The sequence below is a fragment of the Scyliorhinus torazame genome, chromosome 8 (genome assembly GCF_047496885.1).
Source record: "Scyliorhinus torazame isolate Kashiwa2021f chromosome 8, sScyTor2.1, whole genome shotgun sequence".
NCBI classification, from domain to species: domain Eukaryota; kingdom Metazoa; phylum Chordata; class Chondrichthyes; order Carcharhiniformes; family Scyliorhinidae; genus Scyliorhinus; species Scyliorhinus torazame.
In genome coordinates, this window is record NC_092714.1 from 179,288,523 (window position 1) to 179,306,442 (window position 17,920).

At 49.6% G+C, this 17,920-nt stretch overlaps 1 protein-coding gene across 3 annotated transcripts in view; it reads right to left on the minus strand.

Annotated features, from left to right (window-relative positions):
- Nucleotides 1–14,493, minus strand: part of slc35c2 (solute carrier family 35 member C2) — an 84,369-nt gene extending 69,876 nt beyond the window's left edge. Inside the window, exons 1-2 of one of the 3 annotated variants that reach the window (XM_072514572.1) lie at nucleotides 14,184–14,493; nucleotides 1,847–1,997 (exon numbers count right to left, since the gene is read on the minus strand). In XM_072514572.1, coding sequence (XP_072370673.1) covers nucleotides 1,847–1,997; nucleotides 14,184–14,303 — 271 coding nt within the window. In that variant the 5' untranslated portion in view covers nucleotides 14,304–14,493. Of the gene's footprint in view, nucleotides 1–1,846; nucleotides 1,998–4,110; nucleotides 4,146–14,183 lie in introns of those variants that run through there. The other 2 variants (XM_072514571.1, XM_072514573.1) reach the window with 2 other exon arrangements.
- Nucleotides 14,494–17,920: the final 3,427 nt, after the last annotated feature.

Here is a 17,920-nt window from a genome sequence, read left to right on the forward strand (position 1 = left end):
GTCTCCCAGTCAGCCAGAACCTGCAAAGGGCAACTGCAAACCACTGAAGTACCTTTCCAAACATAAACATGGACCAACACATGGGGGTCCATGCTCAGCAAGAGCGAGGGCGAGCTATGCCTGCCTTTTTGTGGGATACATTGAAAACCATGTTCCAGTTCTAGTCAGGCACCCTCCTTCACCATTCCAATGCATTGACAATTGTGTTACTGTCGATTTCTGCTCTTGTCATGTACTGGAAAACGTAATTAACATTGCTTTATATTTCCACCCTTCACTCACCTTCAAGTGGCCGATCTATGACTGTTTGTAGTTATCTCGACTACATTTTCTCCCACCCTGCTTCCTGTAAGGACTCTAATCCATTCTGCCAATTTCTCTATCTTGTTGCATTTATTCTGGCAATGCTAATTCCATATCAGCTCTTCCAACTGGTCTTACATTCCCTCGCCAAAAGGATCCTCTCCCATCATGAATGTCCCATTTGCCGAACTTCTGCTCTCACCCCTTCCAGAGCCATGTTAAGTTCCTCTTCTCCTCACATTCCAGCCCCAAGCTCCATTCAACAGATCATCTTCTGCCATTCCTGCTGCCACCAGCATGGTGCCAACACTAAACACTTCTCCCTCCCTCCCCTTTTAGCATTCTGAAGAGATCTTTCCCACTGCAAGATCCTGGTCCACTTCTCAGTCACTCCCAACATCCCCCAATTCCCATGACACCTTCCATGTAACATTTGAGGTCCACCATCCAGAGCCCTAAACATTCCCTGCAAGTGATTACTTGTAATTTAGCCTACTGTATTCGCTGCTCACGGTGCTGTCTGCCCTGACAATATTGGGAATACCAAATGCAGACCGGGTGACCGCTTTGCTGAATACCTCATTCAGTCTGTAACCATTTAATTCTCAGCTCCTCTCCCACTCTGATTTTGGCCTTCTACACTGTTCCAATGAAGGTCAACTGTCACTTGAGGAACAGCGCCTTATCTTTGAGTTAGGGACCCAAGGCCCTCCAACCTCAACCATTTCTCCAGATTCACTGTATCTCCTGACACCGTCGTCTTGAAGACATCTTTCCACAAGTCCAAAGATGTAGAAAGACTATTGTTAAAGATTAAGCATAGTATGTGGCGTAATAAGATATGTGGTGCTACAACTTTGCAGGAGCGAAAAATAAACTCTTTGCAGTTGCGGCCTCAGGAAATGCAGCCATTTTTGCCTTTATTCAAAGCAATGGGGAGTTTAAAAGGGGGAAAAGTTGAACAAATTGTATGTACTATGTTCATTTTGTGCTATGTTAATGTGTTTCAGTGTATTTGGAATGAAATACATTTTAAATTAAAAGACAAAGTATGGAGCAAGTTTGCAGTCAACACATTTCCGTGTCAGCAATAGATAAAGGCATTGGATGAAGGTAGGTTACCTGCAAGGTGATGCAATGTGTAACAGGAAAAATGGTGGCTGGGGGTAGGGGGAATGAGGGTTTGGGAGTGCTGAACCTTAAGGATGATATCAGGACAGACTCAGTGAGACTAGGCAATTAAACTTTATTTTATTTAAATTTCAAGCATTCCTGCCCATGTTCTAACTACAGTGAAAAATTCACCGTCCAAGGAATGTTTACGTACAAACATTCACACAAGGTGCTACTTTTGACAGGCACTCAGTCAGATGGACGGCCAACAATATAACTGCAGAGTGCCAGCTGAAAACAGTTCTCGAGTCTGGTCCCGCGCACATCCTTTGGAGCCAGCTCCCAATTTACAACTTTCACAGGCTGAAAGTGTCTGATCTGGGTTTCGGGGGTGGGGTGCGGAAGGGAACAAGAGTAGGGAATAAAGTACCTGTGGCAGCAACCTTCTTCATATATAATTCCCATGACAGGCAGATGCGTGAATTTCCAGTATACCATGATGTGAGTGTTCGGCTCATTCCAGAGAACACAAAGATCATCACAAGGTGCACCAAAGTCATGAAGATAGGGTAATGAAATTTCTAAGAAATAGTGGAAAAAATACTATATTACTTAAAAATCATTAAAGTCAATTAGAAATGTCTGGTAATCTCACTGGGATTTTGAATGATATGCTGTTCTAAAAGTGAGAGGAATGTAATACCATGTGCCTTAAACATATTATGTAATATATATTGTTTTAATCAACCCTTAAGATCAAACAGTGCCTGCCCCTTTAAAATGACAACATCTAACTGTTGTTTTGGAAATACACAATGTGATCAGATTTCAGGATAAAATGCTGAACACTTTCTGTTTTAAAAGTATTTTTGCGAAGATCAGAGGTTGAAGGGATTGCAAACTATGAGACAAGAAGACTATGCTGGAGTATAGCTTTTACATAAGCAGAAACCACTGTCTTTTTGAAACATGACAAAACGTTGCCTGTAAACAGGTGCAAAGACAAAAATCCGGGCTATTTTTAAAAATACACAAAAATATTCGTTTGCTCTCCTCTGCCAAGTGGATTTGCTAAATGTGCAAGTTTATGAAGGAGTAACAAACTATTCAATCTTGGTAGGGGGCGGGGTACAGGAGGAGACATCAGACTGATATCTCGACATACACACATTCCACACTATTTCAGCGAGCGGCATCTCAAACAGCTCATGAGTCATCTAGAAAATGTTTTTAATGTACAAATGCCTCAAAGTCCATACAGAAGGCTTTACCCTCCCCTTTAGGTGAGAAAAAAAATAAAGAAAAAAAACAAGCATTACACAGAATGGTAGGGCATCTTGTAGCCATCTCTAAATATTAGTGCAATTTAGTTGGGAGCGAATCAGGAACAAAAAGACTTGCATTTAAATAGCACCTTTCACAACCACCAGACATCTCAAAGTTTTGACAGACATTTAAGTACTTTTGGAATGTAGGTACAGTTGTAATGTGGGAAATGCAACAGCCAATTTGTGAACAGTGCCCACAAACAACAATATAATAATGATCAAATAATCTTTATTTTGTGATGTTGGCTGAGAGGGATAAATATTATCTTGAACACGTGGACAATGCATGCTCTTCTTTGAAATAGTGCCACATGAGGTGGCAGATAGGACCTTGGTTTAATGTGTCATTCACCTCAGACAGCGCAGCATCATAGGAACAGTAATTCTAGCTGATTTCCCCTTCCCTTCCCAAGTCCTTGAAGCCAATTGAATCCATGAGTGCAAAAATGAAGGCTTCCACTCCAGCGCAGTGCTAAGGGAATGCTGCTATATAAATGCAAGTCTTTTTTTGTTGTCCATTTGACCTGACTGCTGCATCAGCCAAGATTATTCTATTCAGCAGACACTACAAACTGACCCTTGGACCTTCTAGACTGTGCAGCTTAGTGCTTGTCCTGCAATAACAACCAAGGTAGGTGTTTGATGGCTGGCACAGACAAGATGGGCTGAAGGGCCTCTTTCTGTGCTGTAAAACTCTGTGACTCTAAGGTATCAGGGTGGCAATTCTGTCTCCTGACTGCGTCACTCGGAGATTTTCACAACAAAACAAACTTCTACAAAAAAATGAAGCTATCTGAGATAGAATTCGGAATGTAACAAACACATTTTTAGTCCTGCATCAGTTGCTCTGAATTCATTTTGGGCTGTCCAACCTGTGAGAATAGTAAGGAGTGGTGTTGCGAAACAAGGATTAGAAGACTAACCCGAGGCAGCCAAAGATAACAGTTGATAAATTCAATAATCAAAGCTGAAAGCAAATAAGAGGCTTGTGGGAACAGCAGAACAATGGTTTGCAGTGTCATACTATAGAGTGATATTTAATACAGATCTTCCAAGATCTTCAAAGTAAACACTATAATTTGTGATCATGCACTTTTTTAACATCCGCACTTGTGTCCTCATACCAACAAACAGAATGCATATTTGTTGCTTTGTGCAGTTGGTCAAATTACACTTCCCCTCCCCGTAAAGTACTTCTCAGGTCAGAAAGTGTGCTCTTACAACTCAAGGACACCTAAAAAAATGTCTTGCTTTTCATTAAAAATAATCAGAGGTTCACGGGGAGCTTTAATCACCACTGCCCTTCCCTCAAGACTTGGTCTGCATACATAATAATAATCTTTATTATTGTCATAAGTAGGCTTACATTAACGCCGCAATGAAGTTACTGTGAAAATCCTTTGGTCGCCACACTACAGCGCCTGTTCGGGTACACAAAGGGAGAATTCAGAATGTCTAATTCACCCAACAAGCACGTCTTTCGGGACTTGTGGGAGGAAACCAGAGCACCCGGAGGAAACCCACGCAGACAAAGGGAGAGCATGCAGAACCCCGCACAGAAAGTGACTGTGGTATTATCAGGTATTACAGTACCCAAGAGGCCGAAGACCATTAGTTAAACCTAGGAGTTTACCATTGGCTGTTGGTATGTAGCTCCGCCTTGACAGGCGGGGTATAAGAACCGGTGCCATCCCAGCAGCCCTCACTTTCTGTACCAAAGCTGCTGGGGAACAGTTCTAGTCAATTAAAGCCTTCAGTTATGTTACAACCTCATCTTTGAGTGTAATTGATCGTGCATCAATTTAATCGACTACACGTAAGCTGAAAGAATGGCTCTCCGAATCAGCCTCCACGCGGAGAACTCGGCGGCGATATTTAAGCACTGGCTGTCGTGCTTTAAAGGCTACCTCGAGACGGCCGGAGGCACACCCTCAGGTGAACAGAAACTGCATCGCCTGCACTCGGGAGTAAGCCCTGGAATCTTCACCCTCATCGTGGAGGCGGAGGACTACGATGCTGCAATCGAACTGTTAAAAGGACATTATATCCGCCCTGCAAACCAGGTCTACGCACATCACCTGCTCGCAACCAGACGGCAAAGCCCCAGGGACTCGCTGGAGTACTTCTACCGTGCGCTACCGGTGCTGGGCAGAAACTGTGGCTGCCCGCAAGTTTCGGGGAGCGAGCACACGGAACTTCTAATCTGGGATGCCTTCGTAACAGGTATGAGCTCCTCAGAGATCCGTCAAAGACTCTTAGAAAAGGACACCTTGGGACTGAGAGAGGCACGGGCCCTGGCAGGGTCCATGGATGTTGCCTCCAGAAACACGCAGTCCTATGCGCCCGACCGCGCAGCGGCCCCTGGGCTGTGTGGCATCCCGCAGCGGCAGCCCCACTGACCTTCCGTGTCCCCGCAGGCCTGCGCTGTAAGACGCCCGCTAACTCCGTCGGGCCCCGCTGTTTCTTCTGCGGGCAGGCGAAGCATCCCCGCACGTGCTGCCCGGCCCGCACCTCCACCTGCAAAGGGTGCGGCAAGAAGGGCCATTTTGTGGGGGTCTGCCAGGCACAGCGACTCCGGACCGCCGCGGCAATCTTCCCCTCGGGCCCCAGGCGGCCAGCACTCACCACCACCCCCCTATCCTAGGGACACGTCTGACCCACGGACGTGGCCATCTTGCCCCTCGGACACCACGCTGGACGGATTGGCGCCGCCATTTTGTCCATCCCTGCCGCCATTTTGTCCATCCCCGACCACCATGTGCGATCCATGGGAGACGCCATCTTGGACGGGGCCCCAGGCCCCCAGCACGGCCGACTACACGCTGCCCAATCACATAAGATAAGAACTAGGAACAGGAGTAGGCCATCTGGCCCCTCGAGCCTGCTCCGCCATTTAATGAGATCGTGGCTGATCTTTGTGGACTCAGCTCCACTCTCTGGCCCGTACACCATATCCCCGAATCCCTTTATTCTTTAGAAAGGCATCTATCTTTTTCTTAAAAACGTTTAAAGAAGGAGCCTCAACTGCTTCACTGGGCAAGGAATTCCAGAGATTCACAACCCTTTGGGTGAAGACGTTCCTCCTACACTCCATCCTAAATCTACCTCCCCTTATGTTGAGGCTATGCCCCCTAGTTCTACTTTCCCCGACCAGTGGAAACAACCTGCCCGCATCTATCCTATCTATTCCCTTCATAATTTTATATGTCTCAATAAGTTCCCCCCGCATCCTTCTAAACTCCAATGAGTACAATCCCAGTCTACTCAACCTCTCGTCATAATCTAATCCCCTCAACTCTGGGATCAACCTAGTGAATCTCCTCTGCACTCCCTCCAGTGCCAATATGTCCTTTCTCAGGTAAGGAGACCAAAACTGAACACAATACTCCAGGTGTGGCCTCACCAACACCCTATACAATTGCAGCATAACCTCACTAGTCTTGAACTCCATCCCTCTAGCAATGAAAGACAAAACTTGATTAGCCTTCTTAATCACCTGTTGCACCTGCACACCAACTTTTTGCGACTCGTGCACCAGCACACCCAGGTCCCTCTGCACAGCAGCATGTTTTAACATCTTACCGTTTAAATAATAATCCATTCTGCTGTTATTCCTGCCAAAATGGATAGTCTCACACTTGGCAACATTGAATTCCATCTGCCAGACCCTAGCCCATTCACCTAACCTATCCAAATCCTTCTGCAGACTTCCGGTATCCTCTGCACTTTTTGCTTTACCACTCATCTTAGTGTCGTCTGCAAACTTTGACACATTGCACTTGGTCCCCAACTCCAAATCGTCTATGTAAATTGTGAACAACTGCGGGCCCAGCACTGATCTTTGAGGGACCCCACTAGTTACAGGTTGCCAACCAGAGAAACACCCAGCAACCTTTCGTGTGGCACCTTGTCAAAAGCTTTCTGGAAATCCAGATATACCACATCCATTGGCTCCCCGTTATCTACTGCACTGGTATCGTCCTCAAAAAATTCTACCAAATTTGTCAGACACGACCTACCCTTTGTGAACCCATGCTGCGTCTGCCCACTGGGACAATTTCCCTCCAGGTGCCCCGCTATTTCCTCCTTAATGATAGATTCCAGCATTTTCCCTCCAACCGAAGTTAAGCTTACCGGCCTATAATTACCCGCTTTCTGCCGACCTCCTTTTTTAAACAGTGGTGTCACGTTTGCTACTTTCCAATCCTCTGGGACCACCCCAGAGTCTATTGAATTTTGATAAATTATCACTAGTGCGTTTACAATTTCCCTAGCCATCTCTTTGAACACTCTGGGATGCATCCCATCAGGGCCAGGAGACTTGTCTACCTTTAGCCCCATTAGCTTGCCCAATACTGCCTCCTTCGTGATTACAATCATCTCAAGGTCCTCACCTATCATATCCTTATTTCCATCAGTCACTGGCATGTTATTTGTGTCCTCCACTGTGAAGACTGACCCAAAAAATCTGTTCAGCTCCTCAGCCATTTCCCCGTCTCCTATTATTAAATCTCCCTTCTCATCTTCCAAAGGACCAATATTTACCTTAGCCACTCTTTTTTGTCTTATATATTTGTAGAAGCTTTTACTATCTGCTTTTATGTTCTGAGCCAGTTTACTTTCATAGTCTACCTTACTCTTCTTTATGGTTTTTTTAGTAGCTTTCTGTTGTCCCCTAAAGACTTCCCAGTCCTCTAGTCTCCCACTAATTTTTGCCACTTTGTATGTTTTTTCCTTCAATTTGATACTCTCCCTCACCTCCTTAGATATCCACGGTCGATTTTTCCCCTTTCTACTGTCTTTCTTTTTTGTCGGTATGAACCTTTTCTGAGCACTGTGAAAGATCGTTCGGAAGGTTCTCCACTGTTCCTCAACTGCTTCACCATGAAGTCTTTGCTCCCAGTCTACCTTAGCTAGTTCTTCTCTCATCCCATTGTAATCGCCTTTGTTCAAGCACAAAACACTAGTGTTTGATTTTACCTTGTCATCCTCCAACTGTATTTTAAATTCCACCATATTGTGGTCGCTCCTTCTAAGCGGATCCCAAACTATGAGATCATTAATCAATCCTGCCTCATTACACAGGACCAGATCTAGGACTGCTTGTTCCCTTGTAGGTTCCATTACATACTGTTCCAGGAAATTATCCCGGGCACATTCTATAAACTCCTCCTCAAGGCTGCCTTTACCAACCTGGTTAAATCAATCGATATGCAGATTAAAATCTCCCATGATAACCGCTGTACCATTTCTACATGCATCCGTTATTTCTTTGCTTATTGCCTGCCCTACCATCCTGTTACTATTTGGTGGCCTATAGACTACTCCTATCAGTGACCTTTTTGCCTTACTATTCCTGATTTCCACCCAAATTGATTCAACCTTGTCCTCCATAGCACCAATATCATCCCTTACTATTGCCCGGATGCCATCCTTAAACAACAAAGCTACACCACTGTCCATTCTATCCTTTCGTATAGTCTGATACCCTTGGATATTTAACTCCCAGTCGTGACCATCTTTTAACCATGTTTCAGTAATGGCCACTAAATCATTGTCATTCGCATGATTTGCGCCATCAACTCATTTACCTTATTCCGTATACTACGAGCATTCAGGTAAAGTACACGTATCCTGTTTTTTATGTCTTTGTTATGAATCCTAACACCTTGATCAGTAACTTATCGCAATTTATTTTTCCTCTTACCCTTTCTCCTAATTTTCCTTGTCTTTGAACCCATATCTCTACATAATAACCTGTCACGTAACCTGCTGCCTTGATCTCCATTAACCATTATACTGTCCATAGCTTTACACTTCCCTTCCCCCCAATTTGCTAGTTTAAAGTCCTTGTGACCAACCTATTTATCCTATTCGCTAGAACACTGGTCCCAGAATGGTTCAGGTGAAGACCGTCCCAATGGTACTGGTCCCTCCTGCCCCAGTACTGATGCCAATGCCCCATGAAATGGAATCCCTCTTTCCCGCACCACTCCTTTAGCCACGTGTTAACTTCTCTAATTTTCTCAACTCTATGCCAATTGGCACGTGGCTCGGGTAATAATCCAGAGATTATAACCCTGGAGGACCTGTTCTTTAATTTAGTCCCTAGTGTTTGATAATCTCCAAACAGGTCCTCTTTCCTAGTCTTACCTATGTTGTTAGTCCCAACGTGGACCACAACAACTGGATCCTCCCCCTCCCTCTCCAAAATCCTTTCAAGCCGATCAGAGATGTCCCTCACCCTGGCACCGGGCAGGCAACATACCATGCGGGACTCACGATCTGGCTTACAAAGGATGCCATCAATCCCCCTAATTATAGAATCCCCTACAACTATCACTTGTCTTTTTGCTCCCCCCTCTTGAATGGCTTCCTGTACCACGGTGCAGTGGTCAGTCAACGCATCCTCCCTACAGCCCTCTTCCTCATCCACACAGGGAGCAAGTACCTCATACCTGTTGGACAAGGTCAAGGGCTGAGGCTCCTCAACTCAGGATCCCCCTACCTGCCTCCCTTGCAGTCACACCACTCTGTCCCTGACCACTGACCAAATTAACAGTACTTATTCTACCAGGTGTGACTGCCTCCTGAAACAAAATGTCCAGGTAATGTTCCCCCTCCCTGATGTGCCGCAGTGTGTGCAGCTCGGTCTCCAGCTCATCAATTCTGAGCCGAAGTTCCTCGAGCAGCCAACACTTGCTGCAGATGTGGTCACTGACGGTCTCAATGGGATCCACCAGTTCCATCATCATACAGCAACAGCACATCACCTGTCCAGCCATATTCAACTAGTTAATTAATTTAAATATATATTTTTTTAAATTCTTTATAGAACCTCAAGGATAAACCCGAACACCAACAAAAACACAGCCCTCTCTCGCCACTCACCCGAACTCAGTCACTCACCTAAACTCAGATGCACTCTGTTCCAATCAGCACTCAGTCACTCCCCTAAACTCAGATGCACTCTGTTCCAATCAGCACCCCGTGACTAAAGGCACTCCTGCCACTCCTTTTGTGCACTCACCTCTCCCAGCACTCCCGGCTCTCTCCTCCGCGCTTTTTAAATCTCCCGGCTCTCTCCTCCGGCGCTGTTTTCGCTGTCCCGGCTCTCTCTGCTCCCACGCTGTTTTCGCTGTCCCGGTTCTTTTTGCTCCCGCGCTGTTTTCGCTCACAGCCCGCAACCCGCACCTGCTCCATCTGGCCTCAGTGACGCTGAACCGAAATCGACCTCGGACACTCGAAACTGCAACGACGATGGTGTTCATCAACGGCCACGAGACGTTTTGCCTGATCGACTCTGGGAGCACGGAGAGCTTTATACACCCCGACATGGTAAGGCGCTGTTCACTTGTTACCCACCCTGTAAACCAAAGAATCTCCCTGGCCTCCAGGTCACACTCGCTGGAGATAAAGGGGTTCTTCCTAGCAGACCTCACTGTCCAAGGCAGGAAATTCAACAATTTCCACCTTTATGTCCTGCTGCACCTCTGCACGGCTACACTCCTGGGGTTGGACTTCCAATGTAACTTGCAAAGCCTGACCTTCAAATTCGGTGGCCCTATACCTCCCCTTACTGTCTGCGGCCTCGCGACCCTTAACGTCGACCCGCCTTCCCTGTTTGCGGACCTCACCCCGGATTGCAAACCCATTGCCATCAGGAGCAGACGGTACAGTGCCCAGGACCGGACCTTCATCAGGTCAGAGGTCCAAAGGCTACTGAGGGAAGGGGTCATTGAAGCTAACAACAGTCCCTGGAGAGCTCAAGTAGTGGTGGTGAAGACCGGGGAGAAACATAGGATGGTCATTGACTACAGTCAGACCATCAACAGGTTTACACAGCTGAATGCGTACCCTCTCCCCCGCATATCCGACTTGGTGAACAGGATCGCGCAATACAAAGTCTTCTCCACGGTGGATCTCAAGTCCGCTTAACATCAGCTACCCCTCCGCACTAGTGACCGCAAGTACACTGCCTTCGAAGCAGATGGGCAGCTCTACCATTGGTGTCACTAATGGGGTCTCGGTCTTCCAACGCGAGATGGACCGAATGGTTGACCGATACGGCTTACGCGCAACGTTCCCGTATCTGGATAACGTCACCATCTGCGGCCATGACCAGCAGGACCACGACACCAACCTCCGGAAATTTCTCCAGACCGCGAAAATCCTTAACGTAACGTATAATAAATAAAGTATAATAAATGCGTATTTAGCACCGACCGCCTAGCCATCCTCGGCTACGTGGTGCGAAATGGAGATATAGGCCCCGACCCTGAACGCATGCGACCCCTCATGGAGTTCCCCCTCCCTCACTACCCCAAGGCCCGCCAGGCCTTCTGCCGCATCAAAGCAGACATTGCAAAGGCCACGATACGCGCCATCGACGAGTCCCTCCCCTTCCAGGTCGAGAGCGATGCATCCGACGTAGCTCTGGCCGTCACCCTCAACCAAGCGGACAGACCCGTGGCCTTCTTCTCCCGTACCCTCCTTCTCCCGTACCCTCCATGCTTCAGAGATTCGCCATTCCTCGGTCGAAAAAGAGGCGCAAGCCATAGTAGAAGCTGATGTGTTGGGTACTCTGCTACACAGACGAACCAACACGGTTGTGAATGGTACAACTCAGTTTTATTACGAACATTTATTTACAGTGGTAAACTGGTTACTGAGGTTCGATCATAACCCTAGAATCTGTGGACCTATTCCTAATACTATCTTGTAGTGGCACTCAGCACATGGTGGATGTCTGAGTGGCTTGCTATGTGCTCTGTGCCCTGAGCTGTCTCCTGCTGGAATGCCCAGGAAGTGTCGTGTTCCCTGTTTTGAACTGTGTATGCTCTTGCCTGTGGTGTTGTGTGTGTGTTGATTGGTCCGTTGATCTGTCCATCAGTATGTATGTATGTTTGTGCTATGATGTTTACCTGAATATCATGACAGAAGCTGTGCGACATTGGCGGCATTACCTGGCCGGCAGGAGATTCACTCTCCTCACTGACCAACGGTCGGTGGCGTTCATGTTTGATAATGCACAGCGGGGCAAGATAAAGAACGACAAGATCTTACGGTGGAGGATAGAACTCTCCACCTACAACTACGAGATCTTGTACTGTCCTGGGAAGCTAAACGAGCCTTCCGATGCCCTGTCCCGCGGCACGTGTGCCACCGCACAAATGGACCGCCTCCGAGCCCTCCACGAGGACCTCTGCCACCCGGGGGTCACTTGTTTTTTCCACTTCATTAAGACCCGCAACCTGCCCTACTCTATCGAGGAGGTCAGGACAGTCACCAGGGACTGCCAAATCTGCAGGGAGTGCAAACAGCACTTCTACCGGCCAGAGAGGGCACACCTGATAAAGGCTTCCCGTCCCTTTGAACGCCTCAGCATGGACCTCAAAGGCCCCCTCCCCTCCACCGACTGCAACACGTATTTCCTGATCGTGATTGACGAGTACTCCCGGTTCCCATTCGCCATCCCCTGCCCAGACATGACCGCAAACACCGTCATCAAGGCCCTCCAGGGTATCTTTACACTGTTCGGGTTCCCCGTGTACATACACAGTGATAGGGGGGTCCTCCTTTATGAGCGACAAACTGCGTCAATTCTTGCTCAGCAAGGTCATCGCCTCAAGCAGGACGACCAGTTACAACCCCCGGGGAAACGGGCAGGTAGAGAGGGAGAACGGAACGGTCTGGAAGACCGTTCTACTGGCCCTACGGTCCAGGAATCTCCCAGTCTCCCCCTGGCAAGAAGTCCTCCCAGAGGCCCTCCACGCCATCCGGTCGCTGCTCTGTACAACTACCAATCAGACACCTCATGAACGTCTCCTCGTCTTCCCCAGGAAGTCCTCCTCCGGGATCTCGCTCCCAACCTAGCTAGCGACACCCGGACCCATCCTGCTTCGGAAGCACGTGCGGGCGCACAAGTCGGACCCGTTGGTCGAGAGGGTCCACCTGCTGCACGCTAACCCCCAGTACGCCTACGTGGCGTTCCCTGACGGCCGGCAAGATACAGTCTCCCTCCGGGACCTGGCGCCTGCCGGAACCCCACGCGCACCCGAACCATTACCCCTCCCCCCCACAGCACCTCACTGGAGGGTCAGTGCTCCCGCCACTCCTACCTAGGCCATCCCACCCACCGACGCCCCCCTCTCAGCCCAACCGTTGGCCCCACCAGCGCCGTCTAGGGGTGACGAAGCTGCCATGGAGACTGACGCCACGCTCCCAGAGTCGCAGACGTCCGGATCCCCACCAGAATCACCACCGAAGCCCAGACGATCCAGGAGGACGACCAGGCCACCCGACCGACTGATTGTTTCACTGTAACTATATATACACTGAATGTATATATCTTCCACGCTTGTAAAATATTCTCGACAACTCTGTAAAGAGGTATCATGGTACCTCCATATCTGATCATACCATGTAGATGCAATTGTAACCACTGGCCACCACCCCTGCTGGACTCTTTTTTTAACAGGGGGTGAATGTGGTATTATCAGGTATTACAGTACCCAAGAGGCCGAAGACCATTGGTTAAACCTAGGAGTTTACCATTGGCTGTTGGTATGAAGCTCCGCCTTGACAGGCATGGTATAAGAACCGGTGCCGTCCCAGCAGCCTTCACTTTCTGTACCGAAGCTGCTGGGGAACAGTTCTAGTCGATTAAAGCTTTCAGTTATGTTACATCCTCGTCTTTGAGTGTAATTGATCGTGCATCAGTGATCCAAGTGGGAGTCGAACCCAGGACCCTGGTGCTGTGAAGCAAAATACAAGTCTTCTTTAATTAAATGTATTACTTTTCCCAGGAAGAACTGTCAATTACATCCTTGGCTGGTGAGACTTTGTTTTAATCCTTTAAAACAATACAATTGCAGCTAATTACCTTCTAAGGTTTAACTTCTTTGCCTATTTTATAAATATAAATATCGCCACAATCCCCAAGGACTGTAGGCTGCTCTCCCCTTTGAGAGAGAACTGATTGGTGATGATTTAACCCAGGGTCACACCTCCGGTGAGTCGCAAGGTTGAGAAGGTGGGCCCTATCCACTCACAAAGGTTTCATGTTGTCATCAATCTTAATTAGGTTTCATCTAATTTAACATACAGTTTCTGATCAGTTACTCGCTAGGATACATATAACTGGGCCTGTCCTTTGTTCAGTGTTTGTTCGCTAAATCAGAAATCTCCACATTTGTTTACCTTCAGCCAACATCACTGATAACAGATTACGTGGACTATTATCACATTGTGAACAAATTAGCTGCCTGTCTTCCACATAACAGTGATCAAACTGGAGTGGAGAACCTTTGGACTGTCCTGAGGTTGTGAAAGGTGCCATATAAATGCAACTTTTAATATTAAAGGGAGGTTCCTGCCCAGTACCGTTGCAGAGAGCAGAGCACAAGTATTCATTACAGGTGTCTGCACTTAGCTTACCTTCATCACCCACTTATTGTAAAAGGTGATCCCTATGGAGAAGCAGTAATAGAAGAGGACCAGGGTGAGGGTGAGCAGGGTTTTCCTCAGGAAGAACAGGATCAGGCCGAGCTGACTCATGGCCCAGCACCTCTTCCTCCTCCTGTAGCTGCTGTTTAGGTGACTGGCCAAGGACTCCCAGTCCGACCTCCTCAGGGCTCAGCAGTGAACCCAGGCTGAGGGAGCGCCACACAGCAACCTATTCCGGCCTCTGCTCTCCATTGCTGCGGTACAGGCTGCCAGGGGTCTCTGCTTGTCACTCACTGACGTGGCGCCCCGCCTCGCTCGGCTCCTGACCCCGCCCCCAGCCGCCAGGCACCGCCGCCAGCCGCCAGGCACCACCCCAGATCCAGCCCAGCTCTTGGCTCCGCCCCAGCTCCGCTCTGCCCCGCCCTGAGACCATAGGCCACGCCCCTGACCTCATCTCCGCTCCCGGCCCCGCCCTGAGGACACGGGCCACGCCCCTGACCCCTTCTCCGCTCTCAGCCCCGCCCTGAGACCAAAGGCCACGCCCCGGATCCAGCTCCGCTCTCGGCCCCGCCCTGAGATCTCAGGCCACGCCCCGGACCCAGCTCCGCTCTCGCCCCGCCCTTAGGTCTTGGCCACGCCCCTGACCTCATCTCTGCTCCCGGCCCCGCCCTGAGACCTCAGGCCACGCCCCGGACCCAGCTCTGCTCTCGGCCCCGCCCTGACCCCATCTCTGCTCCCGGCCCCGCCCTGAGACCTCAGGCCACGCCCCAGCTCCACCCCGGACCCAGCGCTATCCCGGCCCCGCCCTGAGACCTCAGGCCACGCCCCGGCGCCAGCTCCACCCCGGACCCAGCACCGTCCAGGCCTGGCCCTGATACGTCAGGCCACGCCTGCCCCAGTTCGATCGTCAACAGACTCCGCCCTCGGAAGCAGCGTCGCCCCAGTTCGGCCTTCGGGCCCGCGCACAGCTTCCCCCTCAACTCTTAACCAAGGCCCTTTTCAACCATAAAAATGGTTTTCAACTTTCACACATGTGAAAGAATAGTTTTTTTGTTCGTTTTTCCTTTTTTATTAAGTGATGCACGAACCTGTCCCCGGAGATTCGCCATGTTGGTGAGGTCAAATATTTCTCCTGCGCTGAACAGGCAGCAGTCCCAGTCAAGGCAGTTTGAGGTGGATGGATGTTTGCCACATTGAATCTACAGCAGGAACTAGTCTTTTCTGCCATTGGTGCCAGTGTTTTCCCACTCATTTCCTCACTCATTCGGGCAGCACGGTAGCATTGTGGATAGCACAAATGCTTCACAGCTCCAGGGTCCCAGGTTCGATTCCGGCTTGGGTCACTGTCTGTGCGGAGTCTGCACATCCTCCCCGTGTGTGCGTGGGTTTCCTCCGGGTGCTCCGGTTTCCTCCCACAGTCCAAAGATGTGCGGGTTAGGTGGATTGGCCATGATAAATTGCCCATAGTGTCCAAAATTGCCCTTAGTGTAGGGTGGGGTTACTGGGTTATGGGGATAGGGTGGAGGTGTGGGTCTTGGTTAGGGTGCTCTTTCCAAGAGCCAGTGCAGACTCGATGGGCCGAATGGCCTCCTTCTGCACTGTAAATTCTATGATTAGCATGTCCTTCCATTCTCCCTCTCAGAATCACCATGGTGTGGGCCATTCAGCCCATCTGGTCTGCACCGACCCCCTGAACGAGCACTCTAGTTCTGGGGTGGACGGTGTGTGTGCTCTTGCCAGCCACACATTTTTGTCAACACGCATGTGGTCAAGCGTCACTGGCCTCCCACTGCTATGCAATTTTTACATGTGCCTCAAAAGAGCATACACCGACTTCCGGGTGCGGCAATGACCAACTGAGTCGCACGTTTCGGCAGCTCCCTTTGGAACGCACTTTTGGGCTCTTGATAGGAGCCCCAACGGCAATTTAAACGGCAAAAACTGTGCGGTAAACCAGAAGGGAATCCCCCCGGACACGCATGGAAAAGGGAGAGGATAGCGGCCGGATTGCGGAGGATCCTCTGGAGCAGCAGCAAGGAAGGGAAGCTCAAAGCAAGATGGCGTCGGAAGGTGGCCGTTTGCTATGGGGCCCGGAGCAGCAAGAGTTCCTGCGGCGCTGTGTGGAAGAGCTGAAGAAGGAGTTGAAGAAGGAGCTGTTGGCCCCGATATTGCAGGCGATTGAAGGACTAAAAGAGGAGCAGAGGACCCAAGAGCTGGAGCTTCGGGTCGTGAAGGCAAAGACTGCCGAAAACGAAGATGAAATACAGGGCCTGGTGGTGAAGGCAGAAACGCACGAGGCACAGCATAAAAGGTGTGTGGAGAGGTTGGAAGCGCTGGAGAATAACTCAAGGAGGAAGAATTTAAGAGTCTTGGGTCTTCCAGAAGGGGCGGACGTCGGGACATATGTGAGCATGATGCTTCACCCGCTAATGGGATCGGAGGCCCCGACGGGCCCTTTGGAGGTGGAGGGAGCTTATCGAGTTCTGCCGCGAAGACCAAAGGCTGGAGAAATACCTCGAGCTATAGTGGTGAGGTTTCTCCGCTACAATGACAGAGAGACGGTTCTCAGATGGGCGAAGAAAACTCGGAGCTGTAGGTGGGAGAACGCGGTGATCCGCGTATACCAAGATTGGAGTGCGGAGAAGGAGGGCAAGTTTCAATCGGGCTAAGGCGGTGCTTCACAAAAAGAAGGTCCAGTTTGGAATGTTGCAACCGGCGAGATTGTGGGTCACACACCAAGGGAAGCACCACTACTTTGAGACAGCAGAAGAGGCGTGGACATTCATTGTGGACGAGAAGCTGGAATAGTCTGGCGAGAGAAAGACCTTTTGGGACAAAGTGGTGGGGTGATTACGGGGGGGGGGGGGGGGGATGATTTTTCAATTTGTTAATTTTGTGATCCTGTAACTTTTCCCTCTTCCCCATGTTGGGGGGGGGGGGGGAGCATGAGGAACTGTGGGCGGGGCCGAGTGGGAAACGCGGGCTTTGTTCCCGCGCTATGGTAATTATAGCGGGAACAGGGACGCAGGAAGGAGGGGGCCTCGCACAATGGGAGCCGAGGATAAGGGGGGAAGCCGAGGTCAGCCAGAGTTTGCTGACTTCTGGGAGCAACATGGGGGGTGCAACTATGCTAGAGGGGGATCTAGCGGAGTGGGGGGGGTTAACTGAGTTGCTGCTGCTAAGGAAAAGGGGGAGCTGTTATGGGATGGGGTGGTCGAGGCGGGAGGACACCGTCGGGGGGATATACGGGTACGTGGGAACCGGGTGAGGAGCTGGGTTAAAAAAGGGGATGGCTAGTCGACAAGGGGGGGGGGGGGTAAAGAGCCCCCCAACCCGGCTGATAATGTGGAACGTGAGAGGGCTGAACGGGCCGATTAAAAAGGCACGGGTACTCGCACACCTAAAGAAATTAAAGGCAGATGTGGTTATGTTGCAGGAGACACATCTGAAACTAATAGACCAGGTCAGACTACGTAAAGGATGGGTGGGACAGGTGTTTCATTTGGGTTTAGATGCAAAGAATAGGGGGGTGGCTATCTTAGTGGGGAAACGGGTACTGTTTGAGGCAAAGACCATAGTGGCGGATAGTGGGGGTAGATATGTGATGGTGAGTGGCAGATTGCAAGGGGAGGCGGTGGTTCTGGTGAACGTATACGCCCCGAAACTGGGATGATGCAAATTTTATGAGGCGTATGTTGGGACGTATCCCGGACCTGGAGGTGGGAAAG